This window comes from Olea europaea, chromosome 11, assembly GCF_002742605.1.
Source record: "Olea europaea var. sylvestris chromosome 11, O_europaea_v1, whole genome shotgun sequence".
Classification (NCBI taxonomy): Eukaryota; Viridiplantae; Streptophyta; class Magnoliopsida; order Lamiales; family Oleaceae; genus Olea; species Olea europaea.
This window is the reverse complement of record NC_036247.1, coordinates 14349010-14375008: the sequence shown is the minus strand read 5'-3', so window position 1 is coordinate 14375008 and position 25999 is coordinate 14349010. Positions and strand designations below refer to the sequence as shown.

General features: G+C 36.0%; 2 protein-coding genes across 2 annotated transcripts in view; both read right to left on the bottom strand.

Moving 5' to 3' along the window:
• The window catches only part of LOC111403520 (uncharacterized protein At2g27730, mitochondrial-like), a 5821-nt gene extending 5281 nt beyond the window's left edge, over window positions 1–540 (bottom strand). Inside the window, exon 1 of the mRNA XM_023032062.1 lies at window positions 391–540. The gene's annotated coding sequence lies outside the window, so the exon portion shown is untranslated. The remainder of the gene's footprint in view (window positions 1–390) is intronic.
• A 3010-nt stretch (window positions 541–3550) lies between these two features.
• Window positions 3551–21140, bottom strand: LOC111403519 (protein transport protein SEC24). The gene is made up of 14 exons (XM_023032061.1): window positions 20675–21140; window positions 19992–20051; window positions 18470–18523; window positions 18216–18388; window positions 16169–16355; window positions 15826–15971; window positions 15593–15747; window positions 15333–15414; window positions 15137–15252; window positions 8790–8888; window positions 7477–7600; window positions 5898–6175; window positions 4427–4641; window positions 3551–4122 (listed from the first exon to the last, which is right to left on the bottom strand). The coding sequence occupies exons 1-14, from the start codon at window positions 21000–21002 to the stop codon at window positions 3911–3913; spliced, it is 2229 nt and encodes a 742-aa protein (XP_022887829.1). The 5' UTR covers window positions 21003–21140; the 3' UTR covers window positions 3551–3910.
• Window positions 21141–25999: the final 4859 nt, after the last annotated feature.

The following is a 25999-nucleotide window of genomic DNA, read 5'->3' as shown; positions in this document are numbered from 1 at the left end:
AAGAGAGGGGGGGGGGGGGGGGGGGGGGGGGCCTGGATTCAGCGATGACATTAAAAAACACTAAGACGTAGAAGGGCGTCAAAAGAACAATCGCATAGGCAAGGTACGAGTAGTAAATCATGGCGTACAACATCAGCCAGTAGTATTATGCTACTTTAAGATTGACCTCTATCCTCTATAATTATCAGATTATGAAGATTAGAAAAAAATAATAATAATAATAAATCAAATCAAATCAAAATGATCAGGTGTAGACTATTAAAAAATAAAAAAATTAAAATAAATTTCAATCGAGCTCAGTAATTAGTAGAAATGAAAAGCACAAAAAATTTAAAATAAATAAGCAATAATTAAACAGATGTAGGCATACACTATAAATTAATTAGATACCTATCGGCAAAGGATCAGGCTGAGAGAGAATCTGGAGAAGAACTTATAAATGGAATTTCACGGATTTGAAATTGGAATATGAGTAAGAGTGTAAGTAGAAAATAAAATATATTAATTAAAGAAATAGTATTAAGGAAGTCGCGTGTAGCTCAGGAAATGGATTGGCCCAAATATGATTGAAAGCCCGTTTGGCGGGCATTTTATTTTTTTATTGTGGTAATTACACAAAACCATAGAGTTAAAATCATAAATTTTAAAATCAGATGGCTACTTTCATCTTTCAAAATCAGAAATATTATAGTTAAATATTAATATTAAATATACATTTTTTATTCCAAACCCTACCACTCTCTCTCCATTTTCTCCCAGATCGCTTACCTAAGCCGCACGCTTCGTCTCTTCAACTTCTCTCCTACGTTGCACAGCAATCATTCACAGCGTCGTCACCACTCAAAGCGTCGCTGGGCAGAAGAAGCATGAATCGCCGTCGCCGTTCCCGAAGACCAAAGCAGAGCTCGTGTCTGTGAGCAGCGTGCGACGCTCACCTGGGACCGTGGGATGCCTCCGAGCTTCACTTGCAGCTGGGCGTGATGCATTCGATGTCGATGTTTCTCCATGGGTGCTGCAGATCTTTTTTATGCAGTGAGTGGTGGTGCGATGTTGTGGTTGTGTGCGGTGACCGGTGGCTGAGTATGGTGCGATGAGTGGTTGTGTACGGTGATTGTGCAGTGTTGTATACGATGGTGTTGGCAGCGTCATGGTGGATCTGGTGGGTGCGCAGGTGCAGTGGTATTGGAGTGGTGACTGACGGTGAGGGTCGTGGCAGGGGTAATGGTGAGATGTTGGTGGTTGCAGGTTGTGGTGGTGGTGGCAGCGAGGTGGTGGCTTCTGTTGCTTGATGATGATGTTGGTCGTGGTCATGGTGGTAGGGCGATGATTTTGGGTGGTTGCGATTTGTTCATTTTTGTTAGATCTGGCGGCAGAGTGGGTTTCGACGACAATAGAGGAGATGGTGCTGCTACCGTAGCAGCGACGTTGGCTACGCTGAAAACTGTGACTGTGACTCCCAACTGTGACTCGAAATTGGATATGTGACCTAAAAATTGTGATTGTGACTCCCAATTGTAACTCACAATTTGGGAGTCACGATTGGTCGTGGTGGTCGTGGCAATTTGGTTGATTTGTGACTCACAATTAAATACGTGACATGAAAATTGTGACTGTGACTCACAATTGGATACATGACCTAAAAATTGTGATTGTGAATCGTAAGTATTGGTGGTGGTCACAAATTATTTGCTTGATCGTGACCATTAAATTGGTTAATCTGTGACTAATGAAAAAATAAATTGTGACCAAAAAATAATGTGTGACCTAATAAATTGTTAATCTGTGACCGATAATTTGATAATTTGTGATTTGATGAACAAACTGTGACTTATAAAATTTTTGAATTGTGACCGTAAAATAATTTGTGACATAAAATTTTTTATCTGTGATAAAAAAATAATAAGTAACAAATTAAATCGTTAATTTATGATCAAATTATATAAATCTGTGACATAAATATATTTAATTACTAAAATAATTAATTAATTAATTAAATTATAAATGATTTTTTAATAAAAATCTGGTTTTTGAAATTTAAAAGTTGTTTTCTTGTTTTTTAAATGTAGCATAATTAATCTCTCACTTATGAAATTTTCCCTTTTTTATTTTGCTTTTACTTTTATTTTTCTCTCTTATTTTTTATTTTATTTTTATGTGACGTTATCTTAGGCAATTTTCTCTAAACATTCTTCTAATCAGACAAGAAAGCTTTCAAAAAATTATTCGAATATGTTCAGAATTAATTTTTGAGTCTCATAAACAATTTTTAACTTTTCAAAGCACGTAAAAGGAAAATTTATTACAAATTGGTGTGATGCTAACCCAACTTTACTACTAAACTTTGAAATCATTGCTCTCTCACTTGATTTGGAAAAGTATTGCATTTTGAATTTGATTTTTCCAAACTGAATCCCAAGTTTTCATTCATGTATTTCTGATATTGTTTTCACTAAGTGAGATTTCTCCCTTTTCTTTCTTTCTTTCTTTTTTTTTTTTTGGTGGTGGTATAAACATTTGACGTTTTAAAAGAGATGCACACGATATTTTATTATTAAAATTTCGTTTGTAACCTAATTTTAAGTAGTTGTGACTTTGTTTAAAGTAATTGATCCCCTTCTCTTTCCTCTTTGTGACCTTGTTTCAAGTAGTTGTGACTTTATGTTCTTTTTTTAGCCTTGTTTCAAGCGGTTGTGAATGTTTTTTCAATGGTCGTGACTTCGAGAAATTGTGACGTATTAGATATTTGACATTTTTAAACATATGAATGTGACTTAGTATGTGTTTGAGCCACATTATTTTGAAAGAATGTATTTTGAAATGGTAGATTGATGGAGAATATATGATTAAAAATAAGGAAAAGTTTTAAATTTGCATGCAATATTATCATATTGAATAATGTATTGTTGAAATGATATCAAATCACCATTTAAGAATGTATTTTTCTAAAAGAATGCGACCCAAATAAGATCTTAGTATTTTTGTTTGTGTACTTATTTTTCTTTAAGACGATTGAACCCATACAGGTTATGTAGCCTGATTTTGTCGTCCGGGCAAACCTTAGGAAGGCACACGAAACAGCACTGGTAAGCAGAATTAATCCATTATTTAACAAATTTCAATGTAAGTGATCCTTCATTCTTTTTGTTTTATATGAGGGCTAGAAATGGTAAACAGATTGAATATCAGCGATTAAGCCTGGTCAACTTATCAACTTTCCTGGGGGCAAACTCATCAAATATTTTAACATTAAAGCTCAGAAGATGATCAGAAGGAACACTTTTAACGGTTTAGGTACCCGTCGACATTGCCTAAACTACTTCTTTCTCAGTTTGGGCACTTCTCTCCATCCGTTGACTCGGTGGAAGGCTACAGGACTCAAGTCTTTAGAGAAGAATCAAGTCAAAATATTTATTTAAAAATATTTATATATATATATACTCACACATAAACAGCATTCTGTGGAAGAAAAACTTCAAACAAATAAAGATAATAGAGGATTGCGAGGCAGGAATAGGCTCCGAGCATTGAATTTGAGGACGATATACCAAAAATCTGAGAACCAATTACATGGCATAATCACTTATTGAAAATAATAGAACCCAACTGAACTATCAAATGATACAGATATATGTATAAAGAAACAGAGAACTTGAATTCGTACCGACTCTTAATCTTATCTACTTTCAAGATACATCAAACAGGTAGTTTATACATCGACCTCTCATAGCCCTTCAGACCAAAAACAGACTTTCCGACTTTTAAGTATCCAAATATGTGATATTGCCCACAAAATTTCTCGGGAAGTAATACAATCAATATTTATCAACAATTAGCCGGATCTTCCTATCTAAACAAACAACTTCAGATGAAATATTCTTTTCTACCATTGTCAATGTAAAGGATTGATTTTTTATTTCATGTACTCCACTACACTCTGACTGATCTCATCGAGGAAGGAAACGAATCCCAACACACTTGTGAAACCACTTCCCTCAACGTCTTGTTCCTCTATAAGATAGTTCTCAAATGCCGTTGCATCATCCTGCCCTCCCCTAATAAATATGATTCGAGGAGTGATACTTCGCTCTTGCTTCAGTTTGTTAATGGTATTTCTCAATAAACCTGGGTTGGAAAGAAAGCGAGAAATTACCAGTTAGCAAATATGGAACAATCAATCCTAGAGCATTGTTTTCCTAAGCTTAAAAAGTTCACTTGTATGCATTACTTACAGGTAAATCAGCAAGTTTTTCAAAATAAAGAATATTTCTTATTGGTGAAAGTTATTTGCTAAGAGTTGCTTATTAAAATGACTAACACGTTTTACTTAAAAACAAAAGTAGCTTTTTTAAAGAATAGCCAAACATGTTAGTCTTCTAAATTATCGCATTTCTGTGGAGAGTAGGAAAAATGAGAGAAGGTAGCTTACAGTTCTGTGGTGGAGGAAAGGGAAGTGCAGGGTCGGCTGTGGATGAATAATACACAATGAGACTTGTAAACGCATCCAGGAAAAATATCGAGCTACCACTTGTGATTAATGCAGCGCGACTCAACGAATGACGAGGAAATGCTTGTTTATCTGGAGTGGAGTATGAGGTCAACAATGGATATACAGCACGGTTAAGCGAAGAAGGTTCCAGAGCGCTGCATCATAAATTAGGATATCAAATTCTAAAATTATGGATATAACCTTAAAAAATCAATTAAAATTGTGACTTGTGATTCAAATGCGTTTAATTAAAAGTTGTACAGATCAAACACTAAAGAATATACAATAATTATTTTCAACTAAGCCCCCGTTTGAGCCCCATTCTTTTACATTCTTTTCCAGTACTCATTTTCAAACATATATTCTTTATTAAAATAATATTATACACAAATAAAAAATTTTCCTTCTTTTTTTAACCATACATTCTCCATCAATCACTATTCCATAATACATTACTTCAAATTAATGGAGCTTAAACGGGGCCTATATTTTAGTGGCACTAGACAAAAGAGAACTCTAGAAAGAAAATAAAGTCGAAACTGTCGACTAAAACAAGAATAACCATCATTTAATAATAATATACCAATAGAGGAATTTATCATGTAGGTTAAACACATGCACAGAGAGAACAGCTAAATAAAAATATCTAATTGCCACTGTCTTAAATCTTTATTCATATATAACATGATAAACTGGAAAATGTAGCACATTTCTCGTTTCAGTAGAACGGTAACGGAATCCTTCTTCTTTTAGTTTATTTCTTTCTATTCTGAAAAGTCCGCACTATCAAATATTAAAAAAATTATCATGTTTAAAATCTCTCCATTTAATCTCAACATTCTCATATTTCATGGGTCTAATTTCTAAAATGGAAGTCTTTGCTTGCTGAATCTTGCTACATGTACATCAGTGGTTACATAATATCACATGGCACTCGACTATTTGTCTGTTTAAAACACAATCAATTTTTTCATTCATTCTTATTCCTCCACATCATATTATGTAACCCCTTATATACAATTTTGATGTACAAGTAGCAAAATCCTTGCTTCTTTACTAGTTGACAGTGAGCTGTTGTATTCAAAAGCATGAAAACACGGTGAGGCAGATCTTAACATCACAATTTTTTCATTCATTCTTATTCCTCCACATCATATTATGTAACCCCTTATGTACAATTTTGATGTACAAGTAGCAAAATCCTTGCTTCTTTACTAGTTGACAGTGAGCTGTTGTATTCAAAAGCATGAAAACACGGTGAGGCAGATCTTAACATCAGCATCTAAGCAACCAGTCAGACATGACTCTTCTATCCAACTGTGTCCTAATTCCCCACCCCCCAACCAATGTCTTATGTAGATTTCTATGCTAAATGCTAAAGAGTGGCCAACAAACTCAACATAGTGTATACCTGAATAGACATTGAAGATATATTCTGTAGTCTGGATGAACACCTTCCTCATGAAAGCGGAGGAGAGCATTTCGCAGCAAAGCAAAGACTAATCTGGGTAAAGGTTGCAACTGAGGGCATTGGGAGAAGCCAACATCAATGTTAGCAGTTGTCAAACTTCCACTTTCGTATTGGACAATTTTGCAAGCATCGTTATACTGAGCTGTAAGAATTACAAGCCAGTCATGTAGTAACACCCGGCCCTCTCGAACTCCTTTCTCCAAAGAGGCCAAGATCACCTGTGAAAAATTGTGCCAGATTAACAAACATATGACACTAAGAGCCTGTTTGACAACCATTATTGTAGAAAAATGAGGTTTGAATAGTGATTTTTAAGAGACTGCGTGGTTAAAGGGTAAGGAAAAGTTTTTGGTATACGTGCATCATATTTTATTGTGTGAATGTGCGGTTCAAAATGATCCGGCAGCAAACCATAAAATAAATTAATGTATGTCAAATAGGCACTAAATAATAGAAATGAATAGGTTACCAGAATATTCAAAACATGCCATAGTATCAGTGTGCCAGGACCAAAAAATTAAGAGATAGCATGTGATTCTGAAAGAGGCATTACTAGACAATGATAATTTCACTATTGCATTGAAACAGATCAATGCAAAAGACCAAAGAACAAGGTAAATTTCCTTCACAGATAAAAAGACAAATGCATGTGTTCCAGCAAATAGTTTCACTAACAAAGTTTAGAGCAAATAAATGTTCATTAACATAACCCTATTGGTTCAGCAAATAAAATTTGCAGAGATAATTGCATCAAAAGAACCTAGAAAATAAATCCATTTGCTAAACAATCAAGAGTTTTCTAGCTTTTGTTTGTGTTTTTAACCAAGGAAATTGTTTACAGCTATAGAATTATGTGGGAACAAATTTTAGCAAATAAATAACTTCATTTGCTAAACAATCAAGAGTTTTTCTAGCTTTTGTTTTAGTGTTTTTAAACAAGGAAATTGTTTACAGCTATAGAATTATGTGGGAACAAATTTTAGCAAATAAATAACTTCATTTGGCAAACAATCAAGAGTTTTCTAGCTTTCGTTTTAGTGTTTTCAACCAAGGAAATTGTTTACAGCTATAGAGTTATGTAGATATTAAGTCAACTGCTCACCAGTAAATATTAAGTCATAATTTGCTTCCATTAAACATTTCTCTGATATGGAAAATTATTTTAATGACTAAAGTGAATACAAGAGGCAGATTATGTAGAAAAGAAATCTAGTATATGTATTTCTAACTTTGTTGTACTTAAAAATATTTCACCATATAATCTCGTGCACATAAGAAAACACATGTTTTCAAGATTGAAGAATATATTTACACTTGCTGTCTTCGTGTATGCATATATGACTATTTTAAATTTTTAAATAGGCAATTGGGTGATACTTTTCACCTTGCTTATATGCTCACAGTGTGTAAGATAACCTTCCTTCTCCCTCATTCTCCAACACCCCAACAATGTAAGTAGGTAATTCTAAAGAAGGTTCAGGTAATAATGATAACAAACATAATTCAGGTAAAAATTTACCTTGTGAACAAGTATTGAAAGAACAGCTTCAGGATCAACAGTGTCATATATCTCATTAATACTACGAGCTGCTCCAAACTGTAAAGTTCTAATCCTCAGTCTCCTTTTGAGGGAATACTTTTCTCTGCATAATTATACACCGCAGAAAGCCAAACTCAAAAACGTAGGACATACATGTCTAAAGCAAGTAAAGTTTGTGAAGATTCTTCCAGAGAAACAGCAAATGAAGGACAAAAAATAAATGCAAGTGGTAATGTACGCTTTAGCACAGCCCATAATAGATCAATCAACAACAAATGTAGGAGTGCTTGATATGCAAATGGACTCACCCATTTTAAGTTGGATGTTTTCACAGAAATCAACTCGAGAAAAGACATAGGGTGACAGTACCACTCAGTTACATGCTTAAAGAAGGATATAGTACTGATAACTCATATATAATTTATAGACTTCATGCATGCTCAAAAATTAGAATTTCAGGACATTTGTAATACCATTTGGCCACCTAGCAATATGTTTTTTTTCTGATTAACATCATCATAAAAGACAGGTTAGGCTTAAACGACGATGTTTAAAGTACTCAATTTTGATTATGCTTGGGAGGTTGACATGGAAGCTTTTAATTTGGTTAGAAGACTTATGTGACAGCATATGGGGGAAAAGATCTTTCACATGGTTTTCATGTATCTAAAGAAGAGGAAAACGCACAAAAAATTCACGTACAAACTGTCAATTTATAATCACAAATATAAATTGAGATGTGACAAAGAAAATAAAGTGCAATTGGATTTTCTGAGTATGAGACTGCACCTTTCATGAGTTCCAGAAAAGAAAACAAAGGAATCAACAAGGCCATGGCACTAAAACATAATCGCCATGATTTACTTGCCAAGACTAACTAACATCAAGCAGAAAAACTGAAATAACTACAAGCAAAGTGTAGTTGTGCAAGTGGATTTTACAATATGCTGATGACTTCAAATAAGAGTATTAAGCAGTCACTAAAAAAGCAGGAGATTTTGAAATTTCATAGGTCATAAATAACAAAGATTGATTTAGTTCATGTTGCTAGAGTGAATTAAAAAGAAATCACCATGGCAAGTTGTATTTGCAAAAGAAAAAACTAGGCCTAAGTGCATTTAAATAAATATTGGGTATCATATTCTATTATCTCTATCAATATAGTCCAACGAGAGACAAAAATTCTGATCTTTGCAAGAATCAACGGCCACTGTGTGGACACTTAAAATGCACACAGCTACATAATCCGTCAGAAATACACACGGTGATAATCTGAAATGAGAGAATCATACCTACTTGTGGATCTTGGACCTGAATCAGAGAGCTCATCTGGGGGCACAACAACAGTATACTGAAATGCAATCTGTAGCATGGGAAGCTCTGAGGTGTGCCTGCAGAAAACCATCTGTTATCTGATTGTGTAATATAATTGAATAACAAGGACACAGGAGAAGTTAATGAAAGACTGCACAGCATTCAGGATGAACCAGAGAAATTCCCATCCAAGAAATAGAAAATATGATCCAATTAAAACTGATTTGTACTATCGATATGCATATAACATCTCATGACATCTGACACAAAACTAATTGATGTGCTTTAGGTTAGGTCTCACAGGGAAGCAAACTTGGCTTCAGGATAGAGCAACAGCTTCACAAAAGGACTGTTTCATGGGGAAAAACCAAGATTCTCCAGAAACAAAAATATTTTTTTATGTACATGCAGGTTTGCACATCGGGAAGGGGAGGTATCAATGTAGTCCTTGTTGGTCATTATCATCATTTTTGTCATTCTATAAAGGAAAAAGAACCTACAAGGACCATTAAATTGCGGCTTGAAAAAAGGAAAATGGCTAAGATTATAAAACCCAAAAAATATGCAGAATCATATAGCCAAGCAGAATATACCCCCAATTTTCAAAGCTCAAGGTAATCCACTTATTTTGCCTAAGCATCCAGCAAGCAGAACAATAATATGATAAACCCCCCGTGAATTTCACCTATCAGCGACGTCACAAGAAGGGCGTGTAGAGGAAGTTAGAGGGAATATTCTAGAAATGTTAAAGTCGTTACAGGAGGTCAGTTGGTATATATAAATAGTGAAGAATAGATAGGGAAAATTCATTCAGAAACTAGCTCGAAACTTGCTTGTTAATTTCTCTTTTCTTTCGATCTTAGCATCTGTAATTCTCAGTATTAATAAAAGTTCCTATTAATTCCATTATTGTGTGAGTCGATTCATCGGTTAATCGAGCATTATTTCACCTGGGCAATTCGGATTCAGCAGGTTCTATCAAATTGGTATCAGAGCGTGTGACATTCTGGGAAGCGGATGCCGGCGACAAGGATGGATAATCGAATTGAAATGTTGGAAAACGCAGTGGCTCATATTCAACCATTGGGTACCTCAGTAATCGCATTAAAAGGGGACCTGGAACATTTAAATGCGAGGTTGGGGATGGAGTTAAGCAAAATGAATGAGAGGTTGGAGGTCAGTCTCGCCTTGGGAAGGAAGGAGCTGAACGAAGGTCTGCAAGCAATAGCGAAGATGTTCAAGGGAACACCCCCAGAATCCTATGAGATGACAGGGGAAGGAAGTAAAATGAAATCCACCGGTCTTAGGGAGGAAGTTATGGAATCAGAAGTTATATTACCCGAGAAGGAGGTTGCTCCAGCGGCTGAAGGAACTTACCGTAAACTAGAGCTACCCCTATTTAATGGGATTGACCCGGACTCATGGATATTCAGAGCTGAAAGGTACTTTGGCATGAACAAACTAACTGATGCTGAACGTGTGGTGGCAGCTGGGGTATGCATGGAAGGAAGTGCATTGTCTTGGTTTCAGTGGGAAGATAGGAGGCGTCCCATTCGAAGCTGGATAGAACTAAAACAGAGGTTATTGTAGAGATTTCGAGATACCCAATATGGGACTCTACATCAGCGGTTTCTGGCTATCAGACAGACTGGGACCGTGGCCGAATATCGAGAAAAATTTGAGGTAATGTCAGCACCCTTGAAGAATGTAAACGAGGAGACCTTAGAAGGGGTTTTCATAAATGGGCTGGAAGAAGAAGTGCAGGCAGAGGTATTGATGGCACGCCCAGTGGGACTTTCACAGATCCTGGATATGGCACAGAGAGTGGAGGATAGGAATAATCGAATTAACAAAGCAAAGGACAAGGAAAGACCGAGAAACAAGGGGGTGATTCTTCCAAGCACATCAAGGGTCGAGCAACGGACTGTACCCTGGCATTTAAACAAGGGACTAGAAGGGCAAGAAAAAAGGGGCAACCCTTTAGCAAACACCACTATGGGGTTCAAAAAGTTGTCACAGGCTGAGATTCAAACAAAGAAGGAAAAAGGATTATGTTTCCGATGCGATGAGAAATTCCAACCGGGGCACAAATGTCGCAACAAGGAGCTTCAGGTGTTGCTGGTCGACGAGGAAGAGGAAAGGGAATTGGAGCGGCTAGAAGAGGTCACAGATTGTAGTGAATTGGAAGGGGTTGAGCTATCAATGAACTCCGTCGTCGGGTTAACATCACCCAAAACCATGAAGGTTAAGGGTAAGGTGGAAGGGCAGGAAGTAGTAGTGCTAATTGACTCAGGGGCAACGCACAATTTTATTCCTGGGAATTAATCAGGAAGCTCAACCTGCCAATAACGGAAACCAATGGGTACCGGGTGCAAGTGGGCACCGGTATGGCTGTTAAGGGAAAGGGAAAATGTCAAGGAGTGGTTTTATGTATGCAATCAGTGCTGGTGATAGAAGATTATTTGCCCATAGAGCTGGGCAGCTCCGACATGATTTTGGGAATGCAGTGGCTGAGTACTTTAGGCACGGTTCAGGTTAACTGGAAGTTGTTGGAGATGAAAATACCTATGGGGGGTAACACGGTCACCTTAAAAGGAGAAGAAGGGCTAAGTAAATCCCTGGTTTCGTTAAAATCCATGATCAAAACGCTGCAACAGGAAGGAGAGGGAATGGTAGTGGAGTTGTGTTCAGTGCAAGTAGATGAACAGCACTCTAAGGCAGATATTCCACAGCCAATTCAGGAGTTGATTACAGAATACAGCACCATTTTTGAGTCACCAACAGGTTTACCGCCCTTGCGAGGTCATGAACATGCTAAAACGTTAAGGGCAGAAAGCAAACCTATCAGTGTTTGACCCTACAGATATCCCCACGCACAGAAGGCAGAGATTGAGAGACTGGTGACAGAAATGTTGGAGGCAGGTATAATACAAATAAGTAGTAGCCCCTTCTCCAGCCCAGTATTGCTCGTGAAGAAAAAAGACGGTGGATGGAGATTTTGCGTGGATTACCGAGCCTTAAACCGAGCCACTATCCCTGACCGTTTCCCTATTCTGGTCATTGATGAATTACTAGATGAGCTGCATGGTGCCACCATCTTCTCCAAGCTGGATTTGAAATCAAGTTACCACCAAATACGTCTTAAGGCAGGTGATGAATACAAATCAGCCTTTCGGACCCACGAAGGACATTATGAATTTTTAGTAATGCCTTTTGGGCTTACAAATGCCCCGGCAACTTTTCAGTCTCTGATGAATAAAATGTTCAAGGGGTTGTTAAGGAAAGGTATATTGGTTTTCTTTGATGACATACTAGTTTATAGCCGGAATCTGGAGGAGCATTGTAGACATCTAAGAATGGTATTTGGGATCTTGAAGGAGCAGAAGTTGTATGCAAACCGCAAGAAGTGCGAGTTTGGTCGAGACACTCTGGAATACTTGGAGCATTTGATCAGTGCGCAAGGAGTTGCAACCGACCCCAAAAAGATCCAAGCAATGCAGTCTTGGCCGGTGCCTAAGGACCTTAAGGCATTAAGAGGGTTCCTGGGCTTAACCGGGTATTATAGAAAGTTCGTGGAAGGGTATGGAAAGTTGGCTGAACCTCTCACTAGACAACTAAAGAAGGATAGTTTTTTTTGGGATCATGAAGCAGATTTAGCATTCCTAGCCTTAAAGGAAGCCATGATGAAGGTGCCGGTTTTGGCTCTGCCCAACTTCTCTACTCCATTTGTAGTTGAAACGGATGCTTCTGGAGTGGGCTTAGGCGCCGTACTGTCGCAGCAACAAAGGCCAATAGCTTTTTTCAGCCAAGCACTATCAGCCCGAGCTCGGCTTAAATCCATTTATGAGAGGGAACTCATGGCTATAGTCTTAGCAATCCAGAAGTGGAGACCTTATCTGCTGGGAAGGCACTTTATAGTACGCACCGATCAGAAGAGCCTGAAATTTTTGTTGGAACAACGATTGATTAGTACTGAACATCAAAAATGGGTTACTAAACTGCTGGGATATGATTTTGAGATCCAATATGGGCCGGGCCTCGAGAATAAGGCAGCAGATGCGTTATCTAGACTTCCAGCAACAGCAGAACTATCCATTTTGACCGTGACTAAGGTATTGGACGTGGCTGAGATACAGAACCAGGTAAGAGCTGATGAAAGACTATCTGGGATTAGGGAAGCTCTACTTACAGACCCCTTGTCCATCGAGGGTTGGTCACTAGTTGATGATTGTCTTTTATACAAAAGGAGGCTGGTTGTACCTAAGGAGTCAGATATAATACCCAGATTACTCCAAGAATTTCACAACAGTGCTCTGGGAGGCCATTCAGGGGTCTTGAAAACTTATAAGCGAATCTCCAAGGAGTTTTTTTGGACAGGGATGAAAAAAGACGTCCAGAAGTTTGTGGAGTCATGTTCAGTTTGCCAACAGAACAAATACTTGACCCTGTCACCAGCAGGGTTATTACAACCCTTACCTATACCGGAGGCAATATGGGAAGACGTAAGCATGGATTTTATTGAAGGGCTGCCGAAATCCCGAGGGTGGGATACAATATTGGTAGTGGTAGATCGCTTGAGCAAGTACGCTCATTTCATGACACTGAAACATCCCTTCACTGCTAAGACCGTGGCTGATTCTTTCATACAAGGAGTAGTGAAACTACATGGATTCCCTCGATCAATCGTGTCAGATAGGGACAAGGTTTTCCTAAGCCTATTCTGGACCGAACTATTTAGACTCCAGGGCACCCAACTGAAGAGAAGCACAGCCTATCATCGCCAAACGGATGGGCAAACGGAGGTGGTGAATCATGGCTTGGAAACGTACTTAAGATGCTTTGCTAACGGCCATCTCCGATCTTGGTCGGAATGGATTCCTTGGGCTGAGTTTTGGTATAATTCTTCATTTCACACATCAACCAAGGCTACACCCTTCAAGATTGTATATGGGCGTGATCCTCCTCCGGTTATACGTTATGGGACCAGGCACACACCGGTGGCTGACCTTGATCAACAGCTCCAACAACGTGATGAGATGTTAGCTGTCCTGAAACTACAGCTGGGAAAAGCTCGGTCTAGGATGAAGAAGGAGGCAGACAATGGGAGGAGAGCTGTTCAGTTTCAAGAAGGGGATTGGGTGTATCTTAAACTTCAGCCTTATCGCCAGAAGTCCTTAGGTAAGCGAGCTAATGAAAAATTATCTCCTCGGTACTTTGGTCCCTATGCAGTTCTTAAAAAAATAGGAGCGGTGGTGTATAGACTTCAATTGCCTGCCGAATCAAATATTCATCCAATATTTCATGTTTCACAATTAAAGAAGGCTGTAGGTTCTACATCTCCTATCCAACCCATTCCCCCAATCCTCAGTCCTGAGTTGGAGTGGAAGGTACAGCCTGCTGAAGTGCTGGGAGTCAGGCCAACAACCCAGCCAGGCATGATTGGTCCAGAAGTATTAATTCAGTTGAAAGACCTTCCCCCCTTTGAAGCGTCGTGGGAGCCATTCGAACTGATCAACTCTCAGTTTCCAGAATTCCACCTTGGGGACAAGGTGCTTTTGTTGGCAGGGGGTATTGATAAACCCCCCATGAATTTCACCTATCAGCGACGTCACAAGAAGGGCGTGTAGAGGAAGTTAGAGGGAATATTCTAGAAATGTTAAAGTCGTTACAGGAGGTCAGTTGGTATATATAAATAGTGAAGAATAGATAGGGAAAATTCATTTAGAAACTAGCAATCTGAGTCCGATAGGAGAGGGAGCAGCTCTCGAAACTTGCTTGTTAATTTCTCTTTTCTTTCGATCTTAGCATCTGTAATTCTCAGTATTAATAAAAGTTCCTATTAATTCCATTATTGTGTGAGTCGATTCATCGGTTAATCGAGCATTATTTCACCTGGGCAATTCGGATTCAGCAGGTTCTATCATAATATTGGGGCCATGATGAGAGAACAAGTTGAGCATAGGCATGTGTCATTCAATAAGGAGCTGGAAGGGGTACAACCAGTACAAAATCAAAACTATGACCTCTTTTTGTGCATCAAATAGTCAGTAAGGCATTAAATTCCTCCAATCAAAGTTTACGTATTTGTCCTTTTTTTGTGTGTAGTGAACTGAGACGGCGTTATGCAAACTAAAAATGGTTTAAAACTAGTATACTTTGTCATGGGAGATTCAGTGTTGTTGTCTGTTGTTTAATCCGTCCATAAAAATAATTTAGAAAGCTAATACAAAATTTACGTCGCAAGAATATCTTTATAGCCAACCATGATTAGCATGCTTGAGAAAACATTAGAAGAAACAGGATGGGGAGTAAAGTATAATTTTACCTGGAGAATCCTGTAGTATTCACAAAATCAAAGTCATAGGCATATGTGGCAAAAGAATCACAGCAAATTATGTGTTGAACATTTTCATACTGTGGATCAGGGAAAAAATGCCCATACTGTAGCAAAGAAATGTTAAATATTATTTTCTAATCAAGGTAATAAGCAAAAATGTCAAATAGAAAGGGTGAGCACTCACAGAATGGCCAAGTTTAAATTCAGTTGATGTCCTTAGCCGTAGGACACAATTGAAAGCATATGGCCGACTTAACATACGGTACCTGTGAGAAGATCATTTGGATCATTAGACAGATGAAAAGATCAAAAATTAATTAACATTAAGCACATCAGTTAAAAAATTAAGCACTAAAAATGCAGATTAAAGTTAAGAAGAAAAACAAAAACTCAGTATCATCTTAGAGTTAACATTCATTCTTGGACAAGGTAGTTATTACTCACATGTCCTGAGGAAGTGTTGAATCATCAGTGTTTGAATATAGAAACAACGAGCCTCCACTCTCAATGCTAAGAAATTTCAGAGATGCTAAATCCGTGTACTCATTTGTCACAGCAAATATATCCACACAAACACCAACTTGAACAGCAACAGCAGCCTGTGAAACAGATGTGAATACAAAAAGCTCTTCAAGGATGCATCTGAAAAACTTTCAGGTTATAAAGAGGCTAAATACCAAGTCTTTATAGAATGGAGTCTGCTCAGGGAGTAAAGCACGATCCGCATCCTCTCCTTTACTAGCATATTGCTCACCATAGCGTCTAGTATCTAGCTGGCCAGGACCATAATCAGGAGGTCCAGATAAAAAGGCAAAAACCCTGGCTGCACTTCAAATATGTGGGAAAAACAGAAGGAAGGATTAGCAATCTGCAAGCATTAAGGATGGAAAATCAGATTGAAATCATTATAATCAAGGAACCTGTCATTAAATTGCCATCCCAGCAAAGGAGGGATAATAAAAATGAAAATTAGTTACAGTGAATAAAGAAATCAGAAAAGTCATAATAACTTTACCATACCCAAAGCATAGGTATTCCCATATTCTGATCCGAGGTAATTAAGGATAGCTTCCATTGCCACTCCAAAGCCTCTCCCACCTAGTAAAACTCCATCCAATCCTTGACCGGCAGCTGTAGTTCGTTCCCATGAAGTTGTTGGTTTTAGTGTTTCAAGTGCAGATGCAATCCGGTCCTTACAGGTATCAACCTACAACCAAAATTGCTAAATATTAAGGGCTAAAGCATATTCAATCAACTATTATGAGAAGTAAAAGAAAACGAGGACAGCGACCTAAAAAAATTAAGTCTTATTCCTCATATTTTGGTGTCCACATGAATCTTTTTCCTTCATTCCATTGTGTTCACTGTTCATTGCTATGCTAGATCCACCACGACTGAAATCTTCTCAACTACCACAGGAAATATTAATCAAGGGTGGCTGTTTTTTTTTCCTAAAACCACCCGAAGTGGATCAAAACCAGGCAAAACTAGCTGGTTCGGTTGGGTTCCAATTTAAATTATTACGTTTCTAGTCTTAGAATCAAGAACATATTGGTTCTTGTACGGTTTTGGTTCTAGCTACAAAAAGGAATTTAGATTTGATTCCAAAATTATTATATTTTACAATCTATCATTTAAATCGTAAGTTATATGAATTTACATGTATATACATGTTCGGAAAAATTAACAACTTTCTCAAACACAAACATTAGAAGTGAAAAAAGGAGTGTTCTAAAAGGAGGGAATAAATGGGACATAAGCATGAGGGAAAGGCCTCGCATATATAGAAGGCATGGAAAAGGCAGGCAACTCTATTTTTAACTGCCAAATGCAGGCCTAGGCGGCATGCGCAACAGTTTTTTGGTCCAATTATTTTATTGATTTAAAGGTTAAATAAAACGAATAATTAATAATTGTCTTAAAACTGTTAAAATAATATTAAAAATAGGGAAATGCTACTAGGCTTCACCTAGGCATGTCTAAGCTTATAAGCTTGATATTGCGGCTTTACTACGCCTTGCAAGTCGCACCTTTTTGAACCTAGCACTTATGAACATTCACTTCTATAGGTCTACACAATACATGCCCAACAACCAATGTTCTCACACATTTAGTTTATCCTTGATCTATGCCACTCTAGCATCTATGCCACTCTAGCTTTATTTATGACACATTCTCTTTTCTTATTTTATCTATTCTAGTGCAACCATATGTTCCACCTTAACATCCTTATTTTTGTTCACATTCATTTTAAGGACATTTTGTCAATTAACAACCTAAAACTTAAATATCATAAAGAATAGTAGATCCAATAATTGTAACCTTACAAGGTCCCTCCTATCACATAGAATTCATGGAATACTTCTTAATTGCATCCAACCAACTGCAATCCTATGCATTACATCCTCTTGAAGTCCTTTGTTAATAATCAAACCTAAGTACCTGCAACTAGCAATTTTTTTAACAACACAATCCTCTATAGTGACTCCAATATTATTCTCATTCCTACTGTCACTAAAACGACATTCTATGTAGTTCGTTTGATTTTTACTAAACCTAATACCTTTAAATTTCTAAGTACTCCAAAGTTCAAACTTTCGATTTAACACTCTCCTAATCTTTTCTACAAAAACCATAATTAAAAGGGTAAGGACTTATGTTACATATCCTTATTGATATTTGAAACATAAGCATCCTATGATAGGCTTGTTTCTATTCTATATACTTCTGTGTCAATCTCCTAGGCAAGAATATGGGTCTCACAGTAGCTATCCCTGCATAAAGCTAAAATGATTGCCTAATATTTTTTAATTATACCTTAATCTACTCCAAGTCTCCGTCTCACACAACTTCATAGATGACATAGAATGACTCAAGAGCTTAATGCCTCCATATTCTGAACAATCTTAAATATCTCCTAAATTCTTATAAGTAGGCACCAACAGACTCTACCACAATTCATCATGCAATAACCAATTAAAGACTGATGCAAAAACCAATGAGAGGAAAAGCAAATGAAAAAAAAACAATAAAAAATAAATCCACAGAATTAAAGCAAACAACATACCGGAGCCAAAAAAGAAAACAATGGCATTACATCTTCAAGATCCATCGCTAGGTTTCCATCAGAATCGGGGGGGATGAACACATTTTTTACCACTGGAATGGCCCCCTGAACATCATACAAGCCTATTTTGTGACTAAACGTGGCGAGACCAAAAAGTGATCCAGGACCAAGAGCTGTACATAACCAGAGAAATGCAAGATTAAACTTCCACCCATAAATATGAACTTGGGTCCAAAAATCATAAAATGACAAACCTTCCAAGGCAGCTAAAAGAGCACTTTTAGTCAGTTCCAGAAACTCTTCTGATGCTGTGCAATTAGACAAGTTACGTAATCAAAAGGTCAGAATCCTCATAATGCATTTGAAAAAACGCATAGCCCAGAAAGGGGTTGACAGTAATATGCAGAGAGTTAAACCTCGAACATAAAGGGGCTGTTCTCTTTGGCGTTTTCAGGCCGTTTTCCGTTTTCGATTTTCCAAAACGGTGAAAACGCGTTCTCTTTCTCATTTTCGAAAACGCGTTTTCGAAAATGAAAAATTTTTTTGTGAAGAAAACACAGAACCACCAAAATGTCGTTTTGGGTGTTTTCTGTACAAAATACGTAAAAAATGAAAAACGCGGAAAACAGCCTTCTCCATTTCTTCTCCACTGTGCGTGAGAGAACCATGAAAGAACAGCCATTTCTCCACCACTTCTTTCTCAACAATCGACCACCGCCGCCTCTTCTTCCTCAACAATAGACCACCACCGCTGCTTCTTCCTCAACAATCGAACCCCCTCACACCGCCACTACCGGTCACGATTTTGGGCATAAATTCATCAAGGTGCGCCCATAAATTCATCAAGTTCTGGGCAAAATTGGGGTTGACCCATGGCTAGACAAGGTGCGCCACGTGAAGAGGAGTTCAACGCACGTGGTCCGCGACCATGGGTCCACCGGACGGCCAGGAATCTGCAAAATTCGGATTCTGCAAATCGGGCTTCGCGACGGCCAATATGCCTAGGTTTAATTCGATTGTTGGATTGTTGTTTGTGATAAATTGGGGCCATGGTTGGGGTCAGTTTGTGGTGGGCAATCGACCAGTGGTGGGCTCCGACCGATTTGGTGGCCGAAGGTGGAGTTTCCGGCAATTTTCAGATTTTCGGGTAGGCTACTTTGTAATTGGATTCTGGACAAATTCAGCGGAGTTATGGAAAAATGTTGGTCGATAATTGAAGAAAAGGTTAAAGGCTTTCCGATGGTACCCATATCCGGTGGTCTTGGTGGCCGACGTCGCCGAAAATTTGATACATGATGGTGACGGGTGAAGGGTGGATTTGGTGGTGGAGATGGGAATTGAAACAGGATTGGGGTTTGGCAGAATAGTGAACAAGTTTTCGAGTTTTATGTTTTCGGAAATAATTTTTCAAAACGACAAAAAGAACATGTTTTCAACAATTTCAATAACAACGCTCAAAATGCAAAACTCAAAATGAAACTCAAAACTCAAACACAAAGAGAACAGCCCCAAATTAGAATAACATTGATAATGCACACAGTTCAGTTCATTTTGCAAGATAATATGATCAGACAGTCATATAACAATCATTAAACCCTATCAAAGTGATATACAAGCTCTAGCATTGGATAATTCCAATTCTCAGTAATTAACACCCATTATACCATACCGATCCCAGAAACAAAATAAAGAAAAAAGGCATTTCTATACTAATCAAATAGCAGTCAACAAATAATTCACTTACAAAATTTTACCATAGAGTTGAGCAAATCTTACACGAAAGATCAACCATTGCAACATACACTGGCTTTGGCTGCATTTCCTCGGATCCTTCCACTGCCACCACAAGAAGAACAATCAGCAATCAAATAAAAATGAGACGGCATGTACTCATATGCATGGGGATGCAGCGAGATTTGCAAATACCCATGCACAAAGTAAAGTACTTAAGCAGGACCATATGCTTGCATCTTGCACCAACAAGACAGTATCACAGAATTTCTTGTATCTCCATGAACAATTTGCTATAATAAATTATATTATACATAGGATCGAGCTCGTAATTCCTGCATACAAATATTCTCAGACAAAGGAAATGATAATTTTAACTCATTATGCCCGTGAGAGTGATTCTATCTCATATCACAATATCATATATAGTCATCTGCGGGAGGATAAGCATCATAAATTATGGTGGAAATTGTGAGGGAATCTCGAGGTCTTTAAAAGACGGTATATTTTGAGACTCCTTAGTGAATGCATATTGCATGGGGGAGCGATTATATTACAATGAGCAAGGTAAAACTGTTGCAGCACCACATGTCTCAGCAACCGGAAAACGAAAACCACGGAAGAGCATTGTAAAGCACTAGTATATTGTCAGCGGCACCAAAATTGACGAAATATACTTGCAAAATACTAAAGAAAATGAGCGAAATTAAAGCTAAAAAGGCCATTACGAGGCAATTCAAGGTCGATGAATGACGACAAAATTTCCGGGCACGAATCCGGGAGGGAATATCTGGCAATTGACTGAGATGAAAGCCCGTTGAGTGTGCCGCAAAGGGCACAGGTCCATGCCCACTGCTCCTGGTCACAATACGTATTGTAATAAGCCCAACAATTCTCGCAGCGAGGCAACAAATGCCCTTCCGATCCGTACACCGGCGGGCAGCTGTTCTCATCCTTTGTAGCAAATGGAGTCAACGTGACGCCCCACGGCAAGCCGCACGCCTCCTGGGCATCCGGGTCGCCCGGGAACCGTGTCATAGTCGCCCGTACAGCCATTCCGGATCCGAATCCGAACCGTTTGTGATAGGAACTATATGCCTCTGTGAAAAGAGAAATTGAGAAATTTGAGGGTTTATGATTTATCAATGAGGGTTGATTTGGGTCAACTGGGGAAGATAAGTGTAGGTCAAGCGAGTGTGCATTGCCGGCGTAGTTTAGTGGGAATAACTCCAGTAATTATATGTTAACACATGGCATAAACCAATGAGTGTTTGCCACCTCAGGTTTGGTTTTGTATGTTCCATTTCTTTTGAAGTAAATTCCACGTGGATCTCAATCTTTAGCTTCTGTTTGTCGACTGTTATTTAAAGAAAGAAAAAAAAAATCTATCTCATTTTTACACACACAGTCTCACAATAAAATATGTTGTACTTAAACCAAAAATATTTTTTTATTTTTAACGATACATTCTCAAAAAATTCATTATTTCAAAACTCATTTTTATTGAATAATGGTAAGCAAACCGTTGCTTTGCAGTGATGTTCATGTTAATGAGTAATGTTGGTATTTAAAGGATTTCAATTGATTTGGTATTTTAATTGAAAGAGACTACACGTACAGAAAGAAAGTGAAAAAATTGCTCCAGAATAGATACAATGGGGATGGGTGATTTTGTTAATAATATTTTATTTACATGGAGCCTACATCTCATGTGATTATTCGTATTATTTTTGTGAAAAAATCTTCTATACAAATGGCAAAAACCATTTTAATTATAGTTATAATGTCACATTACTTATAATAAAAAAAAAGCACCACTTATAAATAATAATACCTATAAGCTTTTAAAATTGAATAAATCATGTAACATTATATTTAAGTAAATATATTATTTAATGTTATGTAATTATCACCTTAACATGTGCTTAATACTAGTAATTTTGAATAGCATTAATATATAAAATTGCGTTATTCATGCCCTCAATTAATAAAAAAAAATTATTTTATAAATGTTATTGACATAGTTTTATAATATGCGGGACATTAGTGCAATTTATACACTACCATAAAAGAGAGAATAAAGGTTTACTGTTCTTTTTTGTCACACTCGTTTTTACACTTAACTGGTTTGACAACGGGAAAAATGCTATTCAAAAATACTGTAGGACTTTTGTCACTCGCTATTGTCCACTGTAATATTTCTCCATTACTTTGAATCTGACACACCATGTTCTTGCTCCTAATTCTCACGCTATTAACTATCAACCATATCTTATATATTTAAATTTTGAAAATTATATTAATAAAGCAAAATTATTGTAAATAAAAAAAAAACATATTCACTTAGTGTATGGAGAAAAAAATTACGTCATATCACATAATTTTTCTTGAGCAAAATGATATATTGAGAAAATTGTTGCAAAAAAATAATAAATAGTAATAAAATAATTGATTTTTTGAAGAAAAACGATTTACACGCATTTTTTTAACACATACGTTTAATGCCCGTTTAACTATTTTCGATACTAATTTACATCTATGATATATTTCTCGAAATGAGTTTCGAGAGAATGTAAAACATTTATCGATTCAACTATCGTATAATGTTCGATGAATTTGTAGAGTTAGCTTGTTATCGAAAATTTTGAAATATACTTTGAAAATGCGTATTTTGACGTCCCGTAACATTGGGTATGATTAGCCGTTTCACGCACCATTAACGACATGCAATACTATGTCGCGAGTACTTCAGCATGATATTAAGAATGTAATGTTTCGATTTCGTTTGATATCCTGTAAGGAGATTGAAAATGAACACAAAAACATAAGTTTAAAAAAGAAAAAAAAAAAAGAGGGGGGGACATGTAGTAAACCTCCGTGCACGGAGGATTGGCACGTTTTTTTTTTTTTTCTTCGTAAATTCTTTTATTAATATATTTAAGTTTAAACAATTAAATATATTTAAATATTTACTTACAAATGTTAATGTTTATATTTTTTACCTATAAATAACATTTACCGTTACAATTTTTTTATTACGTTTAAATAACTTTAGCTGATTTTTTTACTTGTAGTGTAATCTTTTTATTAATATTTAATTTAATAAAATAAATATATCTAAATATTTATACTTGACAAATTTTAAGTTAACATTTTTTTTATATATATATATTAGTAGCTTTTGCAATTATATATAAGAGATTTAGAATCTAAAATATAAAGAGTTATTTACTATTATAGTAGTAGGTAAAAAAATTGATAAAAGTTATTTCAGATCAGAGTTAAAAAAAAATTGTAACTTCGATTTTTTTAAAAATGTAATTATAAAAGCTATTTATAAGTGAAAAATATGAACTTCGATTTTTAAGTATATATATGTAAAATGTAAATAGTTACTTACGAGTACAAAGTTTGCTCCAAGTTACTTACGAGTATAAATTTTTTCGTTTTTTTTCTAAATTGCTTGATTAAAATGATTTTAATTTTAATTATTTGTATTTATTATATTTTTTTACTTCTTTTTGGGTAGATTGGTGGAAATTGTATAGCTTCTTGTTAAAAAAAAAAAATTCAGAATAATATTTTTGTCACGTACGTTTTCACATTGAACTAGTTTGAAATGTTTGATTCAAATGATTTGTCTTTTTCATTTAATATAATAAATAAAAGAAAATATAAAAAATACATATAGTAATGTACTATCTATCACTTTCTCAAGTTATCCAGTCTCTTTCCTTCCTTCAATTGGATTGATTTGTCTCCAAAAAATTTAAACTTTCGTCTGCGAAAAAGCTTTCCATATTTAAAACTTTCGATATTCTTCTTTCTTTCTGTACGAAAAAAATTTGTGTAGTCGTCATCTCGATCTTGGAGAAGAAAATCATGGAATTTGTAACGATTGTGTTTGGGTATGTCCTTGGAAATTTTAGTTTTTGTTTGTATTTTTTATTTTTTTGTTTTTTTATTTATTTAACATATGTTGTTTTTTATTCTGTCTATGGATGAAAATTTAGTTTCGCTCATATTTTCCTACATAATGTGAGGTATGTTATTCTTTCTGTATATACATGAAAATCTAAGTAAATTTTTATTTATTTGTTGGATATAGCTATGAAAGTTTTATTTTTTTTATTTTTTTTTCTTTCATATGTATTTATTTTTTACTATTTTTTTCAGGTTTAAGTAATGTAACATATTTTTTTGGTTCTATGTATACAACTTGACTAAGTATTTCTTTCTTTACCGTTATCTACATGAGAAGTTTAAGTTGTTGTTTATGTTTAATGAAGATTACAACAGTTTGGTATAGGAATGTTTGATTGTTATTGTCCAATTTATAGTTCTTTTTTTACGTGCATTTCTGAAGAGAATTGTTGATTTGTGGAATGTTTCCCAATATGTATCTGAGTTCAGTCAATTTAGTTTATATTGTGTTTAATGTAATATTATCATTATTGGTTGGTTTTTAATTAAATTCATAATTTCTTCTATTATTGAAATCGGAGGTCAGTTTATTGTTTTCATGGATTCTTTCAAAAAATCTATAAATGAAGAGTGGTCGTTTTGATCTTCAAACTTTGTCCCAAAGGTCAAGTCAATCATATAATACTTTCATTCGACAACAACAAAATTAAAAGCAGGTGGATAGGAGATATCGAAATGAAACTGTATGTATTGATCGTCGTAAAAGAATAAACGATCGTATGTTATCTACAAATAATACTTCTGAAATTAATTCTGTGCATGAATATATAATACATTCCGAGGCATCTATTTCGAATGAAGAAATGATAAATATTTTTGATTCTGAATTACATGGAAGTTCTAATTTGTTCAGTGTATTAGCAACTGCATATGTATTACCAACTTGTGCTTATTGTAAGCATTGTGGTGCACGCAAATTGTATAGAGAGACTAAAGGTTTTTATCGTTCTGATAAAAAGGCGAAAATTTTTATGCCCGATTTACCAGATGAATTGTATACTTTATTTACGTCTACAGAGCCTGTATCTATGGAATTTAAAAAATATGCACGTTCATATAATAACCACTTTGCGCTCACTTCATTTGGTGTAAAGTACGATAAAGAACTGTTTAAAGCATACGAAGGTATCTACATATTTAGAATTTAGGGACAAGTATATCATTAGGTAAATCAATTTATGCCGGATAATAATACGCCTTGTTATATGCAATTGTATTTTTATGATACAGCTAATGAACTAGAAAACCGTATGAAAACTTCAGAACACCTGGTAGAATCTATTTTATTTCTTCCAGTCGAAATCTTGAAGGTAAATCCGTATAGTAAAAATTTTAGGTCTTTAAGCAATATAAATGATTTGCATGAGCATAAAATTCAAATAAGATGTCATGCAGGACTCGATCAGAGAGTCTTTAATACTCTGTCGGTATCTCAAGTAGCTGCTATATGGGTTGAGGATGATGAAAATGTAAATATTTGCGTTCATGATTTTACTATATATGGTCATTCTAGTGATTCGCATAGGATTCGTTATTATTATGGTTGTTATGATCCTCTACAATATCATTTGCTCTTTCCTTTTGGTGAATGTGGTTGGCATGAAGGCATTCTAAGATACGAACAAACATCTTATCAAATTGCACAGTTTGTGAACAATGTTGCTGATCCTAATGTAATAAATTCTACGGCTCAAATTATTGAAAAAGAGGCTGCAGGTTTGATTATATACTTTTTTGTGCCTATTATACTTCTACAAATGTGATATTGAAAGTAAATATAAAATTTTATTCATTCTCGCTTATGTAGTGCTGAAGGATACGAAGAAGAAACGGTCTCAGGTATCATGTCATGAGTACTATTCGTATAACTTACAAATTAGGCCTTCTGCTAAGCCTGTGTTACTTCACTCTGGTAGACATTTTCAATAATATGTTGTGGATATGTATGTTAAAATAGAGACATCTAGATTAGATTATTTTCGTAGTAATCAGAAACAAATTCGTGCTGAACTTTATCAAGGTATGGTAGACAGTATACATAATGGAGAAACAAGAGGGTACAAAATTGG